A 19,411-nucleotide genomic window follows, 5' to 3' on the forward strand; every position below is an offset into this window, starting at 1 on the left:
TGCCCCATGGCCTGCTAATTCCACCAGAAGCTTACACTGAAGCTCACGCTTAGACTTCTCACATAATGCCACCATCCGATAGGAATAACCAGTGTGTCTCCTGGTTTAAGGATACACTCCCAATACTCGATACCTTCGAGCTGTTTCCTCATCCTTTGGACATCTTCGTCATTCATATCCTTAGGTTTCTCATCCCATCCCTCAAGCACACCTACATCCAATCTACTCGTATTACTCATATCAACACCATGCTCGGATACCCGCGGCTGCATCGCATATGTTGCGCGAGGAGGATACAGACGGATATATTTTGTTCCAACGACCTGACAGAGCAGGTTATGATAGCCATCGGTGTGAAGAGGCGTGATAGTGCGCGCTGGGCCGAACCAGGCGTTGAGCTGGGGCAGGTCAACTGGCGGCTGATTTAGAGACGGAGTTGTTGGATGAGGTGGGACGTCGACCCAGCAGAAGTCCGGTACGTATATGTCGTTACGAAGAGAAGGGATCTGATGGAAGAGGTTATGCTGGGCGAGATAGCCAATGCTATCTGTTTGTCCTGTAACATAGCGATCAAGAAAATCGCGGAACTGTATAAGTTCTTGTCCCCAACCCTCATCAACATAACTTCTACCGATTTCAACCGGTACCAGACGTCTCCCCCCAAAAGTCTGAGAGAGGAGATACTCCGGATCCTTCCAGGGGCGGTCTGTGAGAGCAGGCCACCCTGTAATTAAATCTGTGAAGATGACAGGCTGAGGCTCTCGGTTGTTTCTATTCATGTAGTCTTCAAACTGTGGCATTGTCCAGCCCGAGTGTCGAGGACATTCCCTCGTAGGTGAGAGCCTCGGTTGTCCGTGAGGCTGGTAGTTGGAAAAGCATTGCGTCGAAGTGTCATATCTTTGACGCTTTGTTGGCCTCTCAGGTTCCTCATTCGCCGTCCAGGCTACTTCAAGCATCCGTATCATCTCTTCAAGCCATTGTTGTCGTCCACCACCACCAGCCGTGATGAGTGCTCTGTCAAGCTTCTCAACGACAAGATCTAGAAGCTCATCTGGGACAATGCCATCATTTATGAGTGGTTGCACAATGAGGCTAAAAGAGTCAAGGATGGAAGCGTCAGTGTATATCTGACGCCATACGACAGGGAGGAGGTCATAGCGGTAGGCGTAAAATTTGGATGACGAGATGGAGATCAAGTCTGCTATTCTTCTTTTGAGGAGACCCTGATTGACGTTGACAATGCTCTTATTCGACGACAAATCTTTGTGGATTGTGATCAATGCATGAGCCTGTTGTGCAAGAAGCCGAGCCACGGCATCTCCTGTGGGATCTGTATGCGCAGCGGAGTCTGTCGATTTTCCTAAAACTCTCTCAGAAACCCCTTTGGACTCTTGAGGGCTTGATGAGCGTGTATTTGCCGGTCTCGACCGAGCGTCTGGTGCCTTAACGAGCTCTTGAGTTATCTCGAAATACCTGACGAGAATTTCCCCATATGCCGCTGACGCCATATTTTAGGAGAGATATAATTTAATGAGATTTAAATCAGCCTTCGTTTCAAGACGGTGTTGTTTCAAGACGCTTGTCATCCGCCAGGACTAAAGTGTTGTGATCAATAAAAGTGTAAAAGGACACAGAATTGACACATCACCGCTCAACCGTGGAATTGGTCGTACTAAGCACCCAATGATAAGGAGTTTTCACACACAATGTTTTTCAACATGATCTACATCTACTAGAGCATCTTGATCGAGTAATTAGCATCTAGCCCAGCGTCTATTCTTATGTAGTGAACCATTCTAGTATTTTCAGCTCTTACTCTGTTTATAAAGCCACAAACTGGACGATCAAAGCGCTGCTCATGATTCAAGTCGTCATGAGTGGATTTCATTATTTCTTTACAGATTACACACGTATATCTTAGCTCGTCCATACTCCCACGACGCCGTCTCGTCTGCCTTCAACAAGATATCCATCTCTTACACGTACACGCTCCACGATGGCGGGAGTCTTACCCTCTTCAGCGGCCGTGATGCCAGCGCCGCATTCCCATTGTCGTCCCTCTACCTTATCGTACACCTTGACAACGTCCTCACCAGCAGCACTGACGATTCTTCGGGCATCAAACATCATGTCTGTGATTGGATTGTCGTAAGCATATGCGTCGTAAATAGACCCTGTTCTAAGGTCCCAAATCTGTGGTCACAATTAGTCACGGTGTACTTGGAAGAATGTAAGAGAACAACGTACCCTGATGCTTCGATCTACACTTCCCGTCACCAGATGCACATCGTCAAATTGGAGACATGTAACTGCACCTGTGTGACCAACTAGACTGCGATGGACCTGGCCGCTTCGAAGATCCCAAAGTCGTACCATGCCGTCTGCGGTACCACAAGCGAGTGCCGTCTCAAAGACCTGCAATGCACCCACGAAGTCGGCCGAACTGCTCTGAGACCGCCCCGTAGGTCGCCACCCGCTGTCTGTAGTCGTCATACTTGCTGCCGCCGCCCACATAACGTCTAATGTTTGCACGCAACGTCCCTTTTCAAGATCCCAATGGCGAATCGTCTTGTCTGCAGAACCGGAAACCATAACATCGCCCCTGAAGTGAAGGGCTGTGATCTCGTCGACATGTGATTCTAATGTGTACAGAGGGCAATCAGCCATGCTACCAGGTGGGGGTTCGAGATGGTTATCCGTTCCAAAAGCGATAGCATCCTCATCGTCGTCTTTTCCCAAGCCGCCATGAGGATCGTAGTGCGCCTTACTGAGATCCCAGAGTCGAATGGTCGCATCCATAGAGCCCGTTGCGAGAATGTTATCCTCAACCTGTAAGGCGCGTACCGAAGCAGTGTGCCCTTCCAAATAACCCATGCATCTACCAGCGTTGAGATCCCAAACGCGGACTGTATCGTCCAGCGCAGCAGTAACCATAGTCCCGAAGGGGGCGTCAAAGTCAATAGCTGTAATAGTGTCCTTGTGTGCTCGGAGCTCGCGAATGGCTGTGCCAGGCTCGAAATGCTCGTGCAGAATGGGCATTGACTTCTTACGATGTACCTTTTTCGTTTTCCGGGGGGTGCTGCCTGCTTCTGAGGAGGGGATCTTATCATAAACTGACTGGGACATGAACTCTTGATCGTGATCATCGGCATCGCCTACCAGATCTTGTTCGTCCTGGGTTCGTGTGTTTCGTGCGATTTCCTCAGCCTCATCAACCAGCGCCTGCGCCTCATCCACTCGGATCTCCATCTCGGAAACTTGTCAAGTCAGTAGAGTCTTGTCACGTATTTGGCACATCACATACTGTCGTGCTCCAGCATAGCTTCATCTTGCTCCAACCCAGCGAGCCTGTCCAGAATAATCCTTCGCATGCCGTGGAGATTAGCTATTTTGTTATCGATTTCCCGAATCTCGTAGCTCGCCATGCTCTTACGAGTGCCCAGCAGCCCAAACTCATGCATCATGGCGGCCTTCTCTTTTTTAATTGAGTCAATTTTTTGGGGCTTCCTGGTGTCCCATCTGAGTCTTCCAGCATCTTGCGACCGCGGGTGACTCGTCGCTGGAACTTTTTGCCCTCGTCAGTCAGCTCGGGGAAGCTGGCCTGGAAACCCTGAAACAGCGAGTATGGGTTGTCATGCTCGGGAATATTGGCGAGCAGTTCATCGGGAAGGTATGTCAAAGCGCGATGCTGAATTTCGTGCGTTGAAAGTCTGGAGCGCATGAGGTCGGTTGGGGTTGTCCTGGCCATCGCGAACATGCTTCGCTGGACCGTCGGCCGCTTCATTTGTTTGTGCACCTCAGCCATCGCGGTTTGGTAGTGATGGGCCGTGGCTTCGGCATTGGGTCCGATCAAATGAGTAGCTGTGGTTGTGACCTTTCGACTGAAAGCCTCGAGTCCGCGCGTCTACCCAAGAAACAAAGCATTGAGGTTAGCTATATGCGGTCCGTATGATAAGAGACAATGGAACTCGAGTAGGTATCTACACACCGACACAATAGACTGGTCGTCATCTCCGCCTTCGTCGAAGCCATAGTGAGTCTCTTGGTTCGCCATGGCCTAGCTCCTGGCGGAGGTGCAGAAGCTCAAGAGAATCGGAGGGCCTTGGAGCGATTGGATTGGGGTGCAAGATTGACGCTGAGGCTTCGCACAAGGAAGAATCAAAAGATTTGGTAGCTCACGAGGAGTTTATCATGACGCGCGCCGGGATAACCTTGGTTATTGAGGTGGAGGGCAAAAAAGACCCGAACAGGCTTGGATTTGGGCTTGGGAGGCTTCTGATCCGAGACGCTAATGTGGGCAAAGGCAGGATTGGATGGATGGCATCCCTCTGTAATTGGCTCATGCGACACTTATGCCACAGCGCTGGAACTGCTGGAATGATCGCTGGGGGCTGCGAGGATAGTGGCGCACAGGTGAAGCTGTGCCCTGTAAGGTGTTTTAAAATGCCCTCCACTTCCGGTGACGTTCAAGGCCGAGCTCGACCACTTCCCCGAGCTTACCCCTCCATGCTCAATTTTATTGTGCCGCAGGAAGTGGGAGGAAGGGAAGGGAAATGCCGGCTCTAGTTCCGCCCATGCCCTCCCCCTTTGGGCTCTTGCCGACCATCTCATGGGCTGCAATCTTTTAACGAGTTGGTAAGGTACAGAGCTCCAGCCTTTCCGTGCCCGCTTTATGCTACCAACTAATGGGTATAGGTGGTGATTAACCCTTCGGTACTTCAACATTGACTTTGTACGACGACTCATAACCCGAATTCTGTCTTTTACGAGACCTGGATCCAATCTTTGGATCATTCAGGTCAATACATACACCTCAGAAGCGCATCTCCAAGGCGTTCGATTACTTTCTTTTTATTTTATTTTAATCAGAATCACTATGGATACCGTTATCAACATGGCCGATGCCGCACACGCACTGGATCTGGCCCGAATCCGATTCCAACTTATGTATGAGCTGCTCCCGGCTCCCCGTACCATCTATCTTGCCATTGAGCACCCAGACTGACAATGGTAGTCGTCTTGAGGACACAATCACCTTCCATCTGATCGAGAGAGTGCAATTCGCATTGAATGGTGTAAGTGGGATTAGAACGCCTCATGCAAACCCCGGTCCAGCCGAACGATCCCAGATCGCATAATAACGATAATTAATCATGTCATCATTCTAGACGATCTACATTCCTGGAGCTGTCGAATTGCCTGAAGCGAACCTGAGCTTCCTCGACTGGTATTTTCGCGAGCAGGAGAAGCTACAATCCCTTATCCGACGCTTCGAGTCGCCTGACGAATATCCTTTCTTCCCTGATGCATTGCAAAGCCCAATACTCAAGCCTCTCAACTACCCCAAGATCTTGCATGAGAACAGCGTCAATGTGAACGACAAGATCAAGAAATTCTATACGGAAAAGTTCCTCCCCGCAGTTTGCCCCGATTTCGGACGCGAGGAGCGGGGTGAGTCTCAAGAAAACTACGGCTCAACCGCAACTTGCGATATTGCTTGTCTGCAAGCTCTATCACGACGCATTCACTTCGGCAAGTTTGTCGCAGAGTCCAAATTCCGGTCGGACGAGGAAAAGTATATTCGGCTTATCAAGGCTGAAGATCGGGAGGGCATCGCTGAATCCATCACTAATGCAGCAGTGGAGAAGAAGGTCCTTGAGCGACTACGACTCAAGGCTCTGACATACGGCAAGGACCCCTCCATCCCCGACGGAACCGAGGGAGCGGCGAAAATCGATGTTGACGCTGTTGTTTCAATGTACAAGGACTTTGTTATCCCATTAACCAAGGAAGTTGAGGTGGAATACTTGATGCAAAGACTAGAACCAAGTGCCTGAGCTTCATTTCATCTATTGCGCCGCACTGAGATATTCATTAACAGCTTTGACTGCCCCTGGGAACTTGCTCGCCTCGATAAGAATCATGTGCCCGTGCGCCTTAACACCCATTTCTTGAAATGCCCGTTTACTGTCTGCCGCCGACTCGTCCTCTTTTGTGTAATTGAAATTGCCGTGCGCTACCGCGTGTTTTTGCAGCACCTCGTCCTCCATGTGGAAATAATAAATGCCGGCCTCCTCCTTTGCCTTTTTGCGCTTCTGATTCTCGACATCCAACTTAGATTCGAGTTCCTGGTATGTCTTGGACAATATCAAGTAGTGGGTGAAATCGTAGGGTTCCTTGTCCTCCACAGCAGCCTCAACCTCGTCGATGAGCATTGAATATAGCGGTGGGGCCAGCTCAGAAGGCATGTTAATAAGGCGTTCAGAGAACACAAGTCCCACGTGTTTTCCACTTTTGAGAACTTCGGCAATGGGTGCCAGTGGCGAGCTACTCTGCGCCTTCTCGATTAGGTATTTGATGATATCGTTCATGGGCTCCTTTTCCTGGTGGACAACCGTGTTAAGAATCGTGAGCATAGCGTAGGCATCAGTAGCCTTTCCGTCAACCTTGATGGTAGAACCAATGGTGGGTTGCGAGAGAACGAGATCGGCGAGGGCAGACATGTTGAAGAGATTCGCATCAACATCGAATAGTTGTCGCAAGAGAGTCTTGGTGCCGTGGAAGTCGACCTCGGGGTCAAAGTTGAACCACTCAAAATCAACGTCGACCATATCGAAGTCCTTTGGTGCAGTCAGTAGGATGTGCATGCAACTTTGAAAGCATCTTGCCTACCTCGTCATCAGAACCGTCCTCGTCCATTTTGTCGACATCAGCCGGTGGGACATCCTTGCCCTCTTCGCGCGCTCGCTTCTTACCCATTTTTGAATATTAGAAGGGTGTCGATTTGGAAGGGTTTGATGTTAGAACGAATGTAAGAAGACTGAGAAGGTCAATTGAGTTACTGGCGCAAAAAAAGTATAAGTTGGCAAAGTTTCACCAGTGATGTTGAGCCAAAACATTTTCTAGGCCCCTCATCACTAACAACTTTTTGGGGCGCTGATAAGATAAGAGTAACTAAGGTACCCAGGCTGTAGTGGGAGCTTCCCTCGAGAGAGCAATGGCCGGGCATGGATGCCAGCCAGGTGTCATGGGCCCAGGTAAGGCAGGTACCTAGGTAGTAAGTAAGCTCCCCAGCCTAAGGTAGACGGGAATGGCTGCAACCTGCCGGAAGAGAAACGCCTCAGACGGTGAATGGCGAGAATAAGCTACCTCATATCTGGGGCGACTTCTGTTCATAGAATTTTGAGGCGTAAGGTACTCATTAAGACAATGAGTTTCGAGGGTTGCAGGAAGAGAGGAAGTACAAGTATAAATTACTATTGTCGTGCTAACAATCCATTAAAGTGCCCATCAGGTTGGATCTGGGCAGCTCCCGTCCTCGCCCGCTCAATTTGGTACTCGTACTCCACCTCCATCTTGCTCGCTACCCCCGTCCGTCCCTGCCGACCACCGACTGGACTTAGTTCAAGCGCGCGCTGAACCAACGCAACGTCATTCCTCCAGCTTCTCTCTCTCAACAACAATCGCCCAACGAACACAATCGCCAAATCCTATCGTTGATATTTCATTTGCGATGGACTACAGCTCCACGATCCACGACGTGGAGGATCCCGCAGGCGATTCACCATGGGGCAACTCCCCTGTGTCGTCTCCATCGCGAAACAACATTGCTGCCTTCAATCCCGCCTCAGCTGATGCTCCTCCTCCCTTTCGCTACAACACACAATCCTCGAATGGCCTGTCTCAGGACCAGCCTGCGTCTCAGTCTGAAGAATTCCAGCGTCCAGGGACTGCGACTACAGCCTCTGGCACTGAAGATGGTACTGAGGCTTCAGGTACACTGAACACCTCAGAGGCGCAGTCGCAATCCACAGCCGCTGAACCGTCAGCGGGGGAGGACGGACAATCTCAAGCACATAGCCAGCAACACAGCCAGGCTGGTGCGCCGGATTCACAGTCTGGACAGGAACAGCACCCCCCCAAACCGGCTGGGCCTCAGTATCGACTCCAAGCCAAGATTACGGGACTCGAACGCACTGGCAAGAAGGATCCCATCCTCCGATTCGATGTTCACGTACGATTTCTGAGTTCTTTTTATACCTCCACGAGGGACTGACAAGTCACAGACTAACATTCCCCGCTTTCGAACAACTCAATTCCGAGATGTTCGCCGTCTACACTCCGAGTTTGTCAAACTCGCCGATCATCTGATATCTGCGAATCCAGAGGTGTTTGTCCCCGCGGTCCCGCCGCCTCTGACCTCCGCTGGAGCTGGGACAGACGAGGACGAGATTCGGGTCAAGGCCCTGATGCAGCGGTGGTTGAACTACGTTTGCGGTAACGAAATCCTGATGCGGGACGACGAGATGGTGCTCTTTGTGGAGAGTGACTTTGGTTATAGCCCCATGGTGAAGAAGAAGCAGCCAGCGACAGGCGTCCGCAGAAAGATTTTGAAGCAGTTCGCTCCACCCCCTGATGATACCCCCGAGCTTGCGGACGCACGTCCAACCGTCAAGCTCTTTTATCTTGGTAGCATGGATGCCGGACACAAGGTTGATAAGTTGGTGAAGGCCAGGAGGGGTAAGCTTCTAAAAACCGCACAAATCCAGCATGCTGAACATCTTTAGGACTTGGCCTCTCCGAAGCCGATTATGGTGCTAAACTCACAAGTATGCATGTCCAGGAACCCCATCCTGGTTTGGCAAATGCATATCGAAAGCTGGGTAAAGTCGTCCAGACCGTCGGCGACTATCATGCTGCCCAAGCGACAGCAGAGGCTACAACTATTGGCGACCCATTCCAATATCACTCACAAGACGCTTTCATTGTCAAGGAGTCGCTTACCAACCGTCAGATTCTGATTCGCGAATTCCTACAAGCTCAGGAAGCTACCCGTAGCAAGCTCAATGCGGCTGATCGCCTCAAGGCCAGTTCGAGTGTTCGCCGCGAAAAGGTGGACGAGGCCATCACGGCATTGGATGATGCTCGCCAGCACGAGACCTACTTGTACAACAAGACTAACCGTGTCACCCAAAACTTGGTCCAGGAGCGTCGTAAGTGGTTCTCGAGAACTTCTGCTGATCTCCGCCTGAGCATTAGGGAATATGTGCTCAGAGAGATTGAAGCCGAGAGGCGGACTCTGGCCCTGCTGGAGACGGTCCGACCGGATATCCGATCAATTGACGCCTCCGGTGGATTGAGCCGATTGGGTCGTGAGTCACATCCTACCGTGCGTCGATCAAGTCTCGCAGCCAGTCAAGGCCCCAAGGGTGACTCTTGGAGTGGCGTTCCTCGCCGTTCAGATGCCACGGGTCGCAGCGTATCAGGCAGTCTCATCAGCAAGGTGTCGGAGGAAGGCGAGAGCGAAGAGAGCACCGAGGCAGCTCAAGGGCGACAGACGGGGGGCCGTGCCGGCCTTAAGGGTGTCAGCGAAGAGGATGACGAGGATCGTGTGGATGCCAGGAATGCTGCGAGCCGGCTGGCGGCCAGCACCTTCTAAGCAGCAGCAGCAACGAGTGCACTATGTGGATGATGAATAAGGGGCTTGCATCAGATTCCCTCCTCTTTTCGATAGCATTGCTCTGAGCCTGGTGTCATATGTAAAACTGGTTTTCTTAATCGCTGCGTTTGTGATCTTCTATTAGTCTCAGGCCTCATGAGTTTATGCCAAACGCCATGGTGTGTATGGAAATGCCGTGTAACAGCAGCACTATGCTTTTGATAATGTCATTGCGCTGCCGGAACCTCAGTGTCATTTATCACCATCGTTCGATCTTGAAGGGATGGCGGTGTACAGAGTTGGTGGGTTGGTTACAAGGAAGACTGCACATCTCCCAGCTCCCGATTGTGGAGGATGCGACGTGATGACTGGCTTATCAAGTTAAAGCTGTGATAAAGACTCATTAGAGAGTTGTTCATGATCGCAAATGAGGTCCGAGGAGTATGCTTCATCGTTCACATGAGCCTATGTCCTCATGTTGAGGAAGTCAATGATAGATAAGATATTTCGAGTTTATTGGATATACCTCGTCTGATGCTGAAATCCGGTCTGGATGGCCCTGACTATAATCTTGACCGAGGTCAAGCTGCAGAAAACACCTTACGCCATGTAACGGTCGCACAGAACATCTGTTCGAGACTCTGGAGGTGGTATGTAGATTGCATTTCTATGATGATTATGGCGAAACCTGCTGTGCACATATGCTGTGTCACCCTGAAAGCATTGGGAGCGATGGCATAACTAAGCTCTCAACCTCAGTCGAATAGCATATCCCGTCAATCTTGCATGAACAAGACTGTCAGCGACGCCCAAAATCGAACCAACCAGTCTTGCAGGCCCCAATGGTTGTCGGACCGCACCCATAGGGCTGTTTCTAAACGAAGGCCTCAAGCGGAGGATTGAGACTGGCATCCTATCAAATACTGCCTTGAGACACATGTGCAGCTGGTTGGCTGTGTCCATTGACCTTCTTCATGAGTAACGTACATACTGTACAGTAGGAGGGAGCTGGCATGTGTCTTGCATTGTTTGTCTTCTCTTGAAATAGAGTTTGCGTGCTAGTATTAGTATTCTGCTCGCTGTCTGTTGTTGTAATCCAATGAGACGATGCCTGACTGACCGAGGCCAAGCAAGCATCCAATGTACATACTATGTCGTGCTCAAGAAAGAGGCGGTCTGAAGGGATTGCGATTGCCTCCCTACACATAGCACTTTCATGACACCCTAGTTAGTACTTGGCGACTGTCATGGCATGAACTGTGTGGGAGCGAGTCAATTGTTTGGTCGATTCATGCCTTGGATTGTAGCTATACGCCTTCTGACGAGAGTAATGGAGTACTAAGTCTTCAGATCGTCTAGTTACTATGTAAGTTAGTCTGAAGGATACACCTATTCTCTGAAGTTCATAGGTGACTAAAACATTAGATCAGTTGTCGGAATCCTCGTATAATGCCTGAATACTTGATAATAGGCTGTCAATATGATGGGGTGGTTTTACCCGCGACTGACGGTTATCAGAACTTACTTCCGGCTGGGGTAGGCTTCCAAGACTTGGTTCAGTCTGTCACATCCAGGGGTAGGGATGAAGTAGTGGAACCCCAAGCGCATGGCATCTCGTCATTTCTGCACCTTGTGGCTAACCCTTAGAATAGACGTGCAGCAAGATAGCTACCGTCGGCGTAGGCCAATCAGTTGTGCAACTCTCTTGTTGCTTGTAAGTAAGTAACTTAGTGGCTATCCCGAACAACGGAATATTTCGCCTTAACAGAAAGTCAATGCGTCAGAAATTGAGCACGCACACGGACGGACGGTGTCGGCACTTGGTTAAGCTGTTGGGTTTGGATCAAGCTGAACTTTGCGGCAAGGAATGGAGCGAGCTGCATTCTAGAAAACTTCTCAACTTCCGAATGGGCCAGATAACCCTGGGATGACCCAGTCTTGGCTGTTGAAGCAAGCTTTAGCCTGGTTTTAGGCGATAGGAAAGACGTGCAGATTGTCTTCGTGTGTTGGCTGCTGAAAATTTTCATGTTATGATGAAGCTGCTGGCATTCAGAACATGTACCAAGCCTACCATTATTGGCTTTTGCCCATATAACACTCCCAAGCCATGGATGTGTCCACCGGTAGGAGACACCATAGCCACACCTGGAGATCATCATTCATTCTCGCCCCCATCGGGAGAGAACAGATCGCCGTGGCGTGGTGAAGACAACTGAGAACATGGCGGAAGCAGTCCCACCCCATCCCCGCCAGACGGAGGGAGGGAGGACTGGACCGTACTTACATACATACATACATATGGGGTCCGGGGTTTGGCCCTCTGATCCCTGCCAACTATAGATTTACTGTCGACATCGTGTTGCTTCTTCTGTGGTTGATCCTTGGCCCTTGGAACCCTTGATAAGGCACGACAGGACAAGACCGACAAGTGGAGGCGATAAGCGGCTATGTATGCATAAATCTTGACTGATAACAGCCTAAGGCTAAATTGTTTCCCGTGTAATAATATTCTTCAGTTCAGTTAGAGCAAAACATTGGTTGTTCCAGCGAGAAATCAACCCCGAGACACTGTTATGGACAGCACAAGATGTTTCCTCCCATGCAAGGTATTAAGAGAGGACTGAGGACTGGAAGGTTGGTTCTTGGTTAAAGTTCTGCCCTTCGTCTGGAACTTGGAGGGGATGGATATCCCCCGATTGGTGCGATACACGGCTGGCAAGGTTAGTAGGTTAGTAGGCAAATGCGGAAACACTTGAATACATACTGGTACTAGAGGAGATTGCTATCGAAAAGGAAAGGCTCAGTTGAGACAAGAGAACCTCTGTGGCCACCTTTGCACCGAACAATGCGGACACCTTATCTGGTAACTATGCTCTCTTTTCTCATCAGTCTTGTTCAGCTGGACCTACGAGCATTGCAGAAGCAAGCATGCCTCCGCTGGCCTTGATCTTCTCGCAGCAAGCCATCCTTGGCCACCACCAACTCTTGAGACAAATTGATCACTTCTCAAATTCACTTCATGTCCCAGAAGGACGACGTAGGTAGTCAGCGGGGGATATGACTCGGCCCGTTGTCTAAGGCAGCCCTGCAGTATGAGACTCAACATGGCGTATCCATTGGCTGGTGGCTAACGACGGTTGGAAAACCCGTTGACGACAGCTCTCGAGAGCTGGAACTGTCGAAATGGTGATGTTCCTTTTGTCCATCCATGGATGCCAATGAGACCGCTATTTGCACGGTCACTCAAGCTTGACCAGCCTTTCTCACACTGGGTTCCTCCCTCTGTTTCAAGTCGATATCAAGCAATGCCTTGCCTTTAAATGCAGTTGTTGACGTTCCAGACACGTGCGCCAATGACACTCTGTAGCTGTCATGGATGTCTTCCACAATCTCGCTCACCGCGATCTCGGGCTGATTAGGGACCTCACCACGACGCTGCTTGTGCATGGCTACAGTAGGACAAACATGGTCCCCGGTACACCTGGCCGTCTTCCGCCGCGGCGGAGGCATGCAACAGTATCTACGGCACACGTTCGTCACAACTGATGATCTTGTTTCCTTTTTATAGCGGGCGCCAGTAGTGGCCAGCATTGTCAAAACCCTCAGCACTCGTGTAAGCCGTGATCACGACAAGAGTCATTTTCTTCTGGGCCCCAGCACGCCTTGTAGCCCTCCTCTGTCAGCTCCTGGACACCTTTCACCAAACCAACTACTAAGCTAGGTACTACAATGTCCCTGTTCACGATTTTCCAGGACGACCCAGCAGGTAGACGCCGCTATTAGACCCTTGATAGCGCGCCCCGCGAACAAGCATTAGGGCCCTCAGTGACGCCCCATCTGTGCATGTAGGACGCCCGCCTGTTACAGGCTCGTCCGCCATACATGCACCAATTCTGCTTGGTGGTCCGGCCTCGGCCCAGGCACATGGCGACCATCTTGCTCTCTTGAGCATCAGGGGCTGTCGTTCTGCCGATACGCCATTGCCATCGTGCTAAGTCCTGCAGCTAGTAGTTTGCTATATGACAACACCTAACCTAACGGAAAGCTCCTCGTTTCCATTCCCACCGATAGCTTGTTGCTTCCTGACTGGGCCTTCTCCCTCCCAATTCAAGCGCCTCAAGACGTTGCTCCACCTTGGCACTGAGCATTTTGATGATGAGCGCACGCCCTTGCTTCTGATTGCTCTCGATCCGGACTCCTCTGGCGAATTGCTCCGGAGGTTACTGGCGAGGAGTGTTATCTACTTAAGGGGTGGGAACCCGTCTTCCTTTGGCTCATTCTTCCTCGATCCAACGATACATAGCCCGTGTGAGCCTTTTGACCTGCCCAAACCGGCTCAAGCACTCGTGTCAAACAGCTCGAGGATATCAAGTCTTATATACTTCCATCTCTTACACAAATCCACCACCTACCTAAGGTAGGCACTTGGCACTTGGAGCGCCTCCACGAGCTATCCTAGGCCCTTACCCCCACGCGCTGGCCGTCTCCCACGTTTCCATCTCTCTCCACCAGCCAATCCCCTTTGCTGTATTTGCCCCAAACGGCAACTGATCAAGCCATCGCCCGACCTCAAGTCTCCATTCTCACCAACATCCCACCTTTATCCCACGCTTCAAGCGTTGTTGTTGACAGATATGGCCCCAGTTGCTACGGGAGAGATCGTACCAACGCATCTACCCGCTGGTCCATCGAAGCCATTGAGCATCGGTGCCTCTGTCTTGCATGGTCCCCGCGATCTGCGACTGGTAAGCCGACCCTGACAGCCTCTATGGCTGCTGTCGTTTCAGCCCTAGCCGAACACTTGGCTGACTGACCCCGTTGCAGGAAACAAGGACCATTGAGGCTCCGGCCGCAGGCGAGCTTCAAATCGCTATCAAGGCGACTGGCATTTGTGGTTCAGATGTCTCCTACTACAAGAAGTTTGCCAATGGCGATCTCTGTGCCTGCCACCCACTGTCACTAGGCCATGAATCGTCCGGGGAAGTTGTTGCTATTGGTCCTCAAGTGAGCGGCTTCAAGCTGGGCGACCGAGTTGCTCTTGAGGTTGGTGTTGCTTGTGGAAACTGCGGCATCTGCCGTAAAGGTCGTTATAACCTGTGCAAAAAGTTGCGTTTCAGAAGCAGTGCCAAAACCTACCCTCACTACCAAGGCACGTTGCAAGAGAGGATTAATCATCCCGCTGTCTGGTGCCACAAGTAAGCTTAACTCGGTATTCCTGACAGCCCCGGTTACTGACCCGAATACAGGTTGCCCGACAACGTCTCGTTCGAGGCCGCCGCCCTCCTCGAGCCGCTGTCTGTAGCTATCCATGCGGTGAACCGTGCCAGGCCGGAGCCGGGCTCCACTGCCCTTGTTATTGGTGCCGGCACCGTTGGCCTTTTGACTGCCGCAATGGCTCGTCAATCGGGCTGCACATCGGTTACAATCACCGATATCGATGCTGGGCGTGTCAACTATGCCATAAGCCGTGGATTCGCAACCCATGGCTTTGTTACCCCCCTGTCCCGTTTGAACTCTTCAAACTATTCTTCTGGAATCTCTACGCCCGAGACTGGTATCATTACTCCTGCCAGCACCTTTTCAACCGCAAGCCGCTTCGATGGAGCCAAATCATTGGCGGCGGATATCCTTGCTTCGTCAAACCCTGCTGGTGCCTTCATGCTTGAGGAGGACGAGGATGGCGTGGATGTCACATTCGAGTGCACTGGAAAGGAGATATGCATGCACACGAGCTTATATGCCACCAAAGCTGGCGGCAAAGTAATCATGGTGGGCATGGGAACTCCGATCCAGACTCTCCCTCTCTCCGTGGCTCACCTCCGCGAGATTGACATCCTGGGCGTATTCCGGTATTCCAACACATATCCCACCGGTATTCGACTTTTGTGTTCGCAAGCTGCGAACCCCTCTGGCTGCAGCCTACCCTCGTTGGACGACATGGTCACCCACCGTTTCAAGGGCCTGGATCAAGCACAACGTGCATTTGAGCTAGCAACACGCACCAGTGACGACGAGGGCAAACTTGTCCTGAAGATTGTTATCGAGGCATAGGATCTTTCTCAAGATTGCCTTTTTACGACTTATGAATGATAGACAAAAAAGATATCCAAAAAGCTACGTATTCCAGTGGCGTATTTCACAGGGGATGTGTAAATAGGTTCTCAGTTGTGAAGATACCAGCTACTATGCTGGTAGCTTGGAGGTAAGGTTGGGTTTGATTGGAGAGATGCCAAGTATGATGTGAAGTGGCTTAATGGGCTGGAAGAAATGGGTTGGCAAGGAGTTCGTCCTAACAGACATAGTCCACGATATTAACATGACCACTTGACCCCATCTTGACTTGACACATGAAGCCGGGATATCTCCACAAACAACTAGACTCGTGAACATGATATGGCTAACTAGTCTACGATTTAATTCATGTCTAAAACACGATTTGAAGTTGTAATCTACCTCAAACACCAAACGCCCGGCTGAATGCAACTAAGTCGTTTCTGTCGTACGCGCCACCGTGCCTTCACGCGTATATCTAGCAATCTCAGATCAGGAGATCGCCAGCTCCACGAATGTTATAAGCCGCTGGGTCAATGACAAAATCCTGTCCGGGGCCAGGAGGAGCACCACGACGGTGCGACGCCTTTGCGTTTTCGACAACATAGAACTTCTTGCCAACGTCACGGGCCTGGCCGACGCTCTGGACAATGCCGTTGAGGAGTGTCACCAGGTTGACATCATTTGCCTCGTGGAGCATCTCGCGCTCAAATGCGGCCCTGTCCGAGGGAATGACGAGGTCCAGGCGGCTGACGAGGGCTTGGATCTGGCGAAGCACTGTCGCTGATGGAGTGGTATAGTCGGCGTCCATGCTACTGGAATCGGTTGTGTTCCCGTTGATGTACGAGGGAGGAAGACGCTCTAGGTAGGTGGTGAGAAGGAGTATTCGGGACTGGAGCATCTTGATAGCGTTGGCCTTTGCTGTGAGGGCAGCAATTGTTTCATCTTCTTCCGGCGTCAGAGCAACCTCATCATCCTGCGCAGTCGCCTTGTTGTGATCTTCGTCATGGCTCTCCACTAGTCGGCGTTTGCCCTTGCCATTTGACTCGATGGACAAAGAGGGCTTGTCTTCCTTTTGTGGAGCGGCAGCAGCGTTTCCTCCTGAAGCAGCAACGTAGTTCATGCTGATCATCTCTGTTTCGTCGGTCTCAACCGAGTAGGGAAGCTCTCGGAACTTGAGCTTGAGAGCGGGCTCCCCGTCATCCATCTTCTTGTCCTCTCCATCGTTATCCGCCTTTGGGTCGTCGACTTCATAATTGCTCTCGTAAATAGTGAGTGGAAGTCTGCCACCGACGGAGTGATCAAGGGCCTGTTCCGGGTGGAACCCGAGGAGTATGGCTGACTCGTTCCAACCTTCGAGAATCTGATTGTGGATTGGTAGGATAGTCGGGGTCGGACCTGAAGAAGGCAGAAGAGTGTACCACCCAACGAGGTCGAGGTGTCTATCTTTGTGGACAGTGATCACTAGTACATATTTAGAGGGAGACGATGATAGCATGTGCGACTTTACTGACTCTGTTCTAACCGTGCGCTGAATTTCGTGGCATCGAGGAGGTATCCGCCTTGCACATTGGGCTCTTGTCGGGTGTGAGCCTCAAAGGCATGCTCGACTGTAATTTCGCGACCATTTTGTTGACCTAGCAAGACGCCAATGACGGGCCCTTCCTGTTGGCGAAGAGTATGCCGTGTGATGTAATCGGAGATGGTGAGGAGGACCAGTGGGTGAAGAACAGCCTGAAGCTCGGAACTCTTCTGGTTAGAGAGAAGAGAGTTGGCGGGGGTCGAGGCAGCCATGATGAGCTGAGGCGAAGACACTGCGGAGCGTTTAATGTCAGGTGTGTCGCGGAAATTATGTGGTGAAGTTAGGAATGGGGTTGAGATTAGTGTGTTTGGTATTTGAATGAAGCTATCGTTAGCTTTGGTCAAGGCGGCGTTGGCGTGAAGGATGATGGAGATGAGTTGCTGGTGGACGGATCATGGGAATAAAGATGCCCCGCATCCATGCTAAGGTACCTTAGGCTGCTACCTACCTACCTAGGTGTGGTAGGTAACTAGGTAGGCCAGCTAGGTACTAAGGTAGAGCTCCAGGGCTACCTGAGCTAAGCCTGAGAAAGGTATGTGGAATGGAGACTTGAATGTGGGGTCTGTCCCGTCAGTGATAACAGTATTAGGTCAGCATTCAATTTCCGTTCTGAATTCGACATTGGCGGCATGTAACCCTGAATTTTTGCCGTCGTTTATTTAGAGTGACATGGATGTCATGATCGTACAATGAATCAAATTGAGTATATGTGTGTACTTTATGCTTTGTGTGTAGGTATGAGCTGATATAATCCTATTATCAGTCTATTTATGGTATATCTATTGTCTATCCCTCGCTGACATTGACGTGACCTCGCTTGGTTGAGCAGATCCATGCCTATGCCCGTGCCTGTTGCTATGTATGTATTTCTAAGGTGCTTTGATCATCATCCAGGAGTCGAGATCCAACCCGCCAATCCATTTGATACACCAGCTGCTTTGCCTTGGTTGCAGGTTACTCGGCACAGCATTCACCAGCGGTAAAATAGGCTTTGCTACTGTGTCGGTTCTTTGTACGAGAACTCAACAAAAGTCGAATCTAATAAAACTTGTCACCAAGTACAACCTTTTGTTAACTCAAAAAGAAGCTTTCAAGCTTGACCATCTCCACCAATTTTCAAGCCGCTCAAGGCAAGATATGCAAAGCGAATGCAAATGCATCCATTCATCGAATGCAGGCATCTCATTTTGGCTCAGACGGGCGATTCCACCGGCAAGTCTGTTTCCCTCTTATTATTATTGTGGCTTCATTTTCTTTCTTTTCTCATACACCCGAGTCTCACAATTTCCCACATTCCGCCTTTCTTCTTCTTCTTCTTCTTCTTCTTCTTCTTCTTCTTCTTCTTCTTCTCTCTCTGCTTTCCCCGCCATTGATCTGGTTTTCAGGATCCATCATCCTTTATCCTCTCTATCTCCATCAAGATCGTCGTCCCATTGTCTCTTTTCTCCCCCCTTCACCTATTTCAGCCCCTCCTCTTCCTTCTCGGTTGTCTCTCTTTCTCACTGGCTGGACCATAACTGGATCTTTCCGGCAAATATCAAGCACTCATCTGATCTGAAATAGTCGCACATCGCATTTCTTATCTGCCTCGAATCTCATACTCAATCTCAATCTCTAATTCTCCGATATTCATCGCCCAACCCAGACTTCGTCGCCGCCGTCAGGTTTAACCAACCTTTGAATTTAGTCTCCCGCCTCCGGCGTCCTCTCCATTATATCTCACCACTCTCATTTTCGGACACGCCCAAACCATGATCGCCGCCTGTGGTCAAAGTACGGACAAAGTGGTCCGCCTGTCGACGGCTTCACATCATTTGAACATCACAACGCCGGCTTTCTACCTGCAGCAACCCACGACACGCACAGTCATGCCGTCTCGTAGTGGGAAACGTCCTCATTGCGATAGCATCGACAGCGACTCGCCTGCGCCGAGCAAGAAGTACAAGCAAGCCAGCTCTTTCACTTCCGATACTTCTTCAACATCGACAACGTCGACTGCTAGCTCTATCGACTTGGATTATCCTTCAATACAAACACCACTCAGCATTGACACTCTCATGCCGGCCTTCAAGAGCGTGCAGTACGACCGTCCCACCTACCGCTCAGTATCACCACAGCCACCATCACCCAGATCGCATTGAAGCTCACCTCATTAAGCTACGAAAGAAACGGCCTCGCATTTTGTTTTGATAACATTGGATACCACTTTGCATCCCTCGGTATAAGCTGAGGGCACTCTTTTCGGCATCAAGACCAAGAATGATTCCCTTTTTGTCTTTTTACGCGGAACACGAAAAACACCGAGCCTGGACCTTGGTTACCAATACTTGACTTGTCTA

General features: G+C 50.6%; 8 protein-coding genes; 4 read left to right on the forward strand and 4 right to left on the reverse strand.

The window, feature by feature from the left end:
• Positions 1–14: 14 nt before the first annotated feature.
• Positions 15–1,508, reverse strand: FFUJ_04474 (uncharacterized protein; the record flags this gene model as incomplete). The annotated part of the gene is made up of 1 exon (XM_023572236.1): positions 15–1,508. One exon carries the CDS (start codon positions 1,506–1,508, stop codon positions 15–17), a length of 1,494 nt encoding a protein of 497 aa, XP_023426398.1.
• Positions 1,509–1,917: 409 nt separating this feature from the next.
• Positions 1,918–4,054, reverse strand: FFUJ_04473 (probable CAF4 protein; the record flags this gene model as incomplete). XM_023572237.1 has 5 exons in its annotated part: positions 1,918–2,193; positions 2,248–3,257; positions 3,305–3,475; positions 3,544–3,904; positions 3,989–4,054. The coding sequence occupies 5 exons, from the start codon at positions 4,052–4,054 to the stop codon at positions 1,918–1,920; spliced, it is 1,884 nt and encodes a 627-aa protein (XP_023426399.1).
• An 822-nt stretch (positions 4,055–4,876) lies between these two features.
• On the forward strand, positions 4,877–5,837 carry FFUJ_04472 (probable chorismate mutase; the record flags this gene model as incomplete). XM_023572238.1 has 3 exons in its annotated part: positions 4,877–4,947; positions 5,015–5,075; positions 5,169–5,837. The coding sequence occupies 3 exons, from the start codon at positions 4,877–4,879 to the stop codon at positions 5,835–5,837; spliced, it is 801 nt and encodes a 266-aa protein (XP_023426400.1).
• Positions 5,838–5,849: 12 nt separating this feature from the next.
• Positions 5,850–6,759, reverse strand: FFUJ_04471 (Protein BCP1; the record flags this gene model as incomplete). XM_023572239.1 has 2 exons in its annotated part: positions 5,850–6,620; positions 6,673–6,759. 2 exons carry the CDS (start codon positions 6,757–6,759, stop codon positions 5,850–5,852), a joined length of 858 nt encoding a protein of 285 aa, XP_023426401.1.
• A 754-nt stretch (positions 6,760–7,513) lies between these two features.
• On the forward strand, positions 7,514–9,439 carry FFUJ_04470 (related to vacuolar protein sorting-associated protein; the record flags this gene model as incomplete). XM_023572240.1 has 3 exons in its annotated part: positions 7,514–8,014; positions 8,067–8,520; positions 8,568–9,439. 3 exons carry the CDS (start codon positions 7,514–7,516, stop codon positions 9,437–9,439), a joined length of 1,827 nt encoding a protein of 608 aa, XP_023426402.1.
• A 4,634-nt stretch (positions 9,440–14,073) lies between these two features.
• Positions 14,074–15,490, forward strand: FFUJ_04469 (related to sorbitol dehydrogenase; the record flags this gene model as incomplete). XM_023572242.1 has 3 exons in its annotated part: positions 14,074–14,184; positions 14,264–14,634; positions 14,686–15,490. The coding sequence occupies 3 exons, from the start codon at positions 14,074–14,076 to the stop codon at positions 15,488–15,490; spliced, it is 1,287 nt and encodes a 428-aa protein (XP_023426403.1).
• A 487-nt stretch (positions 15,491–15,977) lies between these two features.
• Positions 15,978–17,284, reverse strand: FFUJ_04468 (related to cop9 (constitutive photomorphogenic), subunit 6; the record flags this gene model as incomplete). XM_023572243.1 has 2 exons in its annotated part: positions 15,978–16,954; positions 17,005–17,284. The coding sequence occupies 2 exons, from the start codon at positions 17,282–17,284 to the stop codon at positions 15,978–15,980; spliced, it is 1,257 nt and encodes a 418-aa protein (XP_023426404.1).
• Positions 17,285–18,823: 1,539 nt separating this feature from the next.
• Positions 18,824–19,213, forward strand: FFUJ_04467 (uncharacterized protein; the record flags this gene model as incomplete). Its single annotated transcript, XM_023572244.1, has 1 exon — positions 18,824–19,213. The coding sequence occupies one exon, from the start codon at positions 18,824–18,826 to the stop codon at positions 19,211–19,213; it is 390 nt and encodes a 129-aa protein (XP_023426405.1).
• Between the last annotated feature and the right edge of the window lie 198 nt (positions 19,214–19,411).

Source organism: Fusarium fujikuroi, chromosome FFUJ_chr02, assembly GCF_900079805.1.
Source record: "Fusarium fujikuroi IMI 58289 draft genome, chromosome FFUJ_chr02".
NCBI lineage: Eukaryota > Fungi > Ascomycota > Sordariomycetes > Hypocreales > Nectriaceae > Fusarium > Fusarium fujikuroi.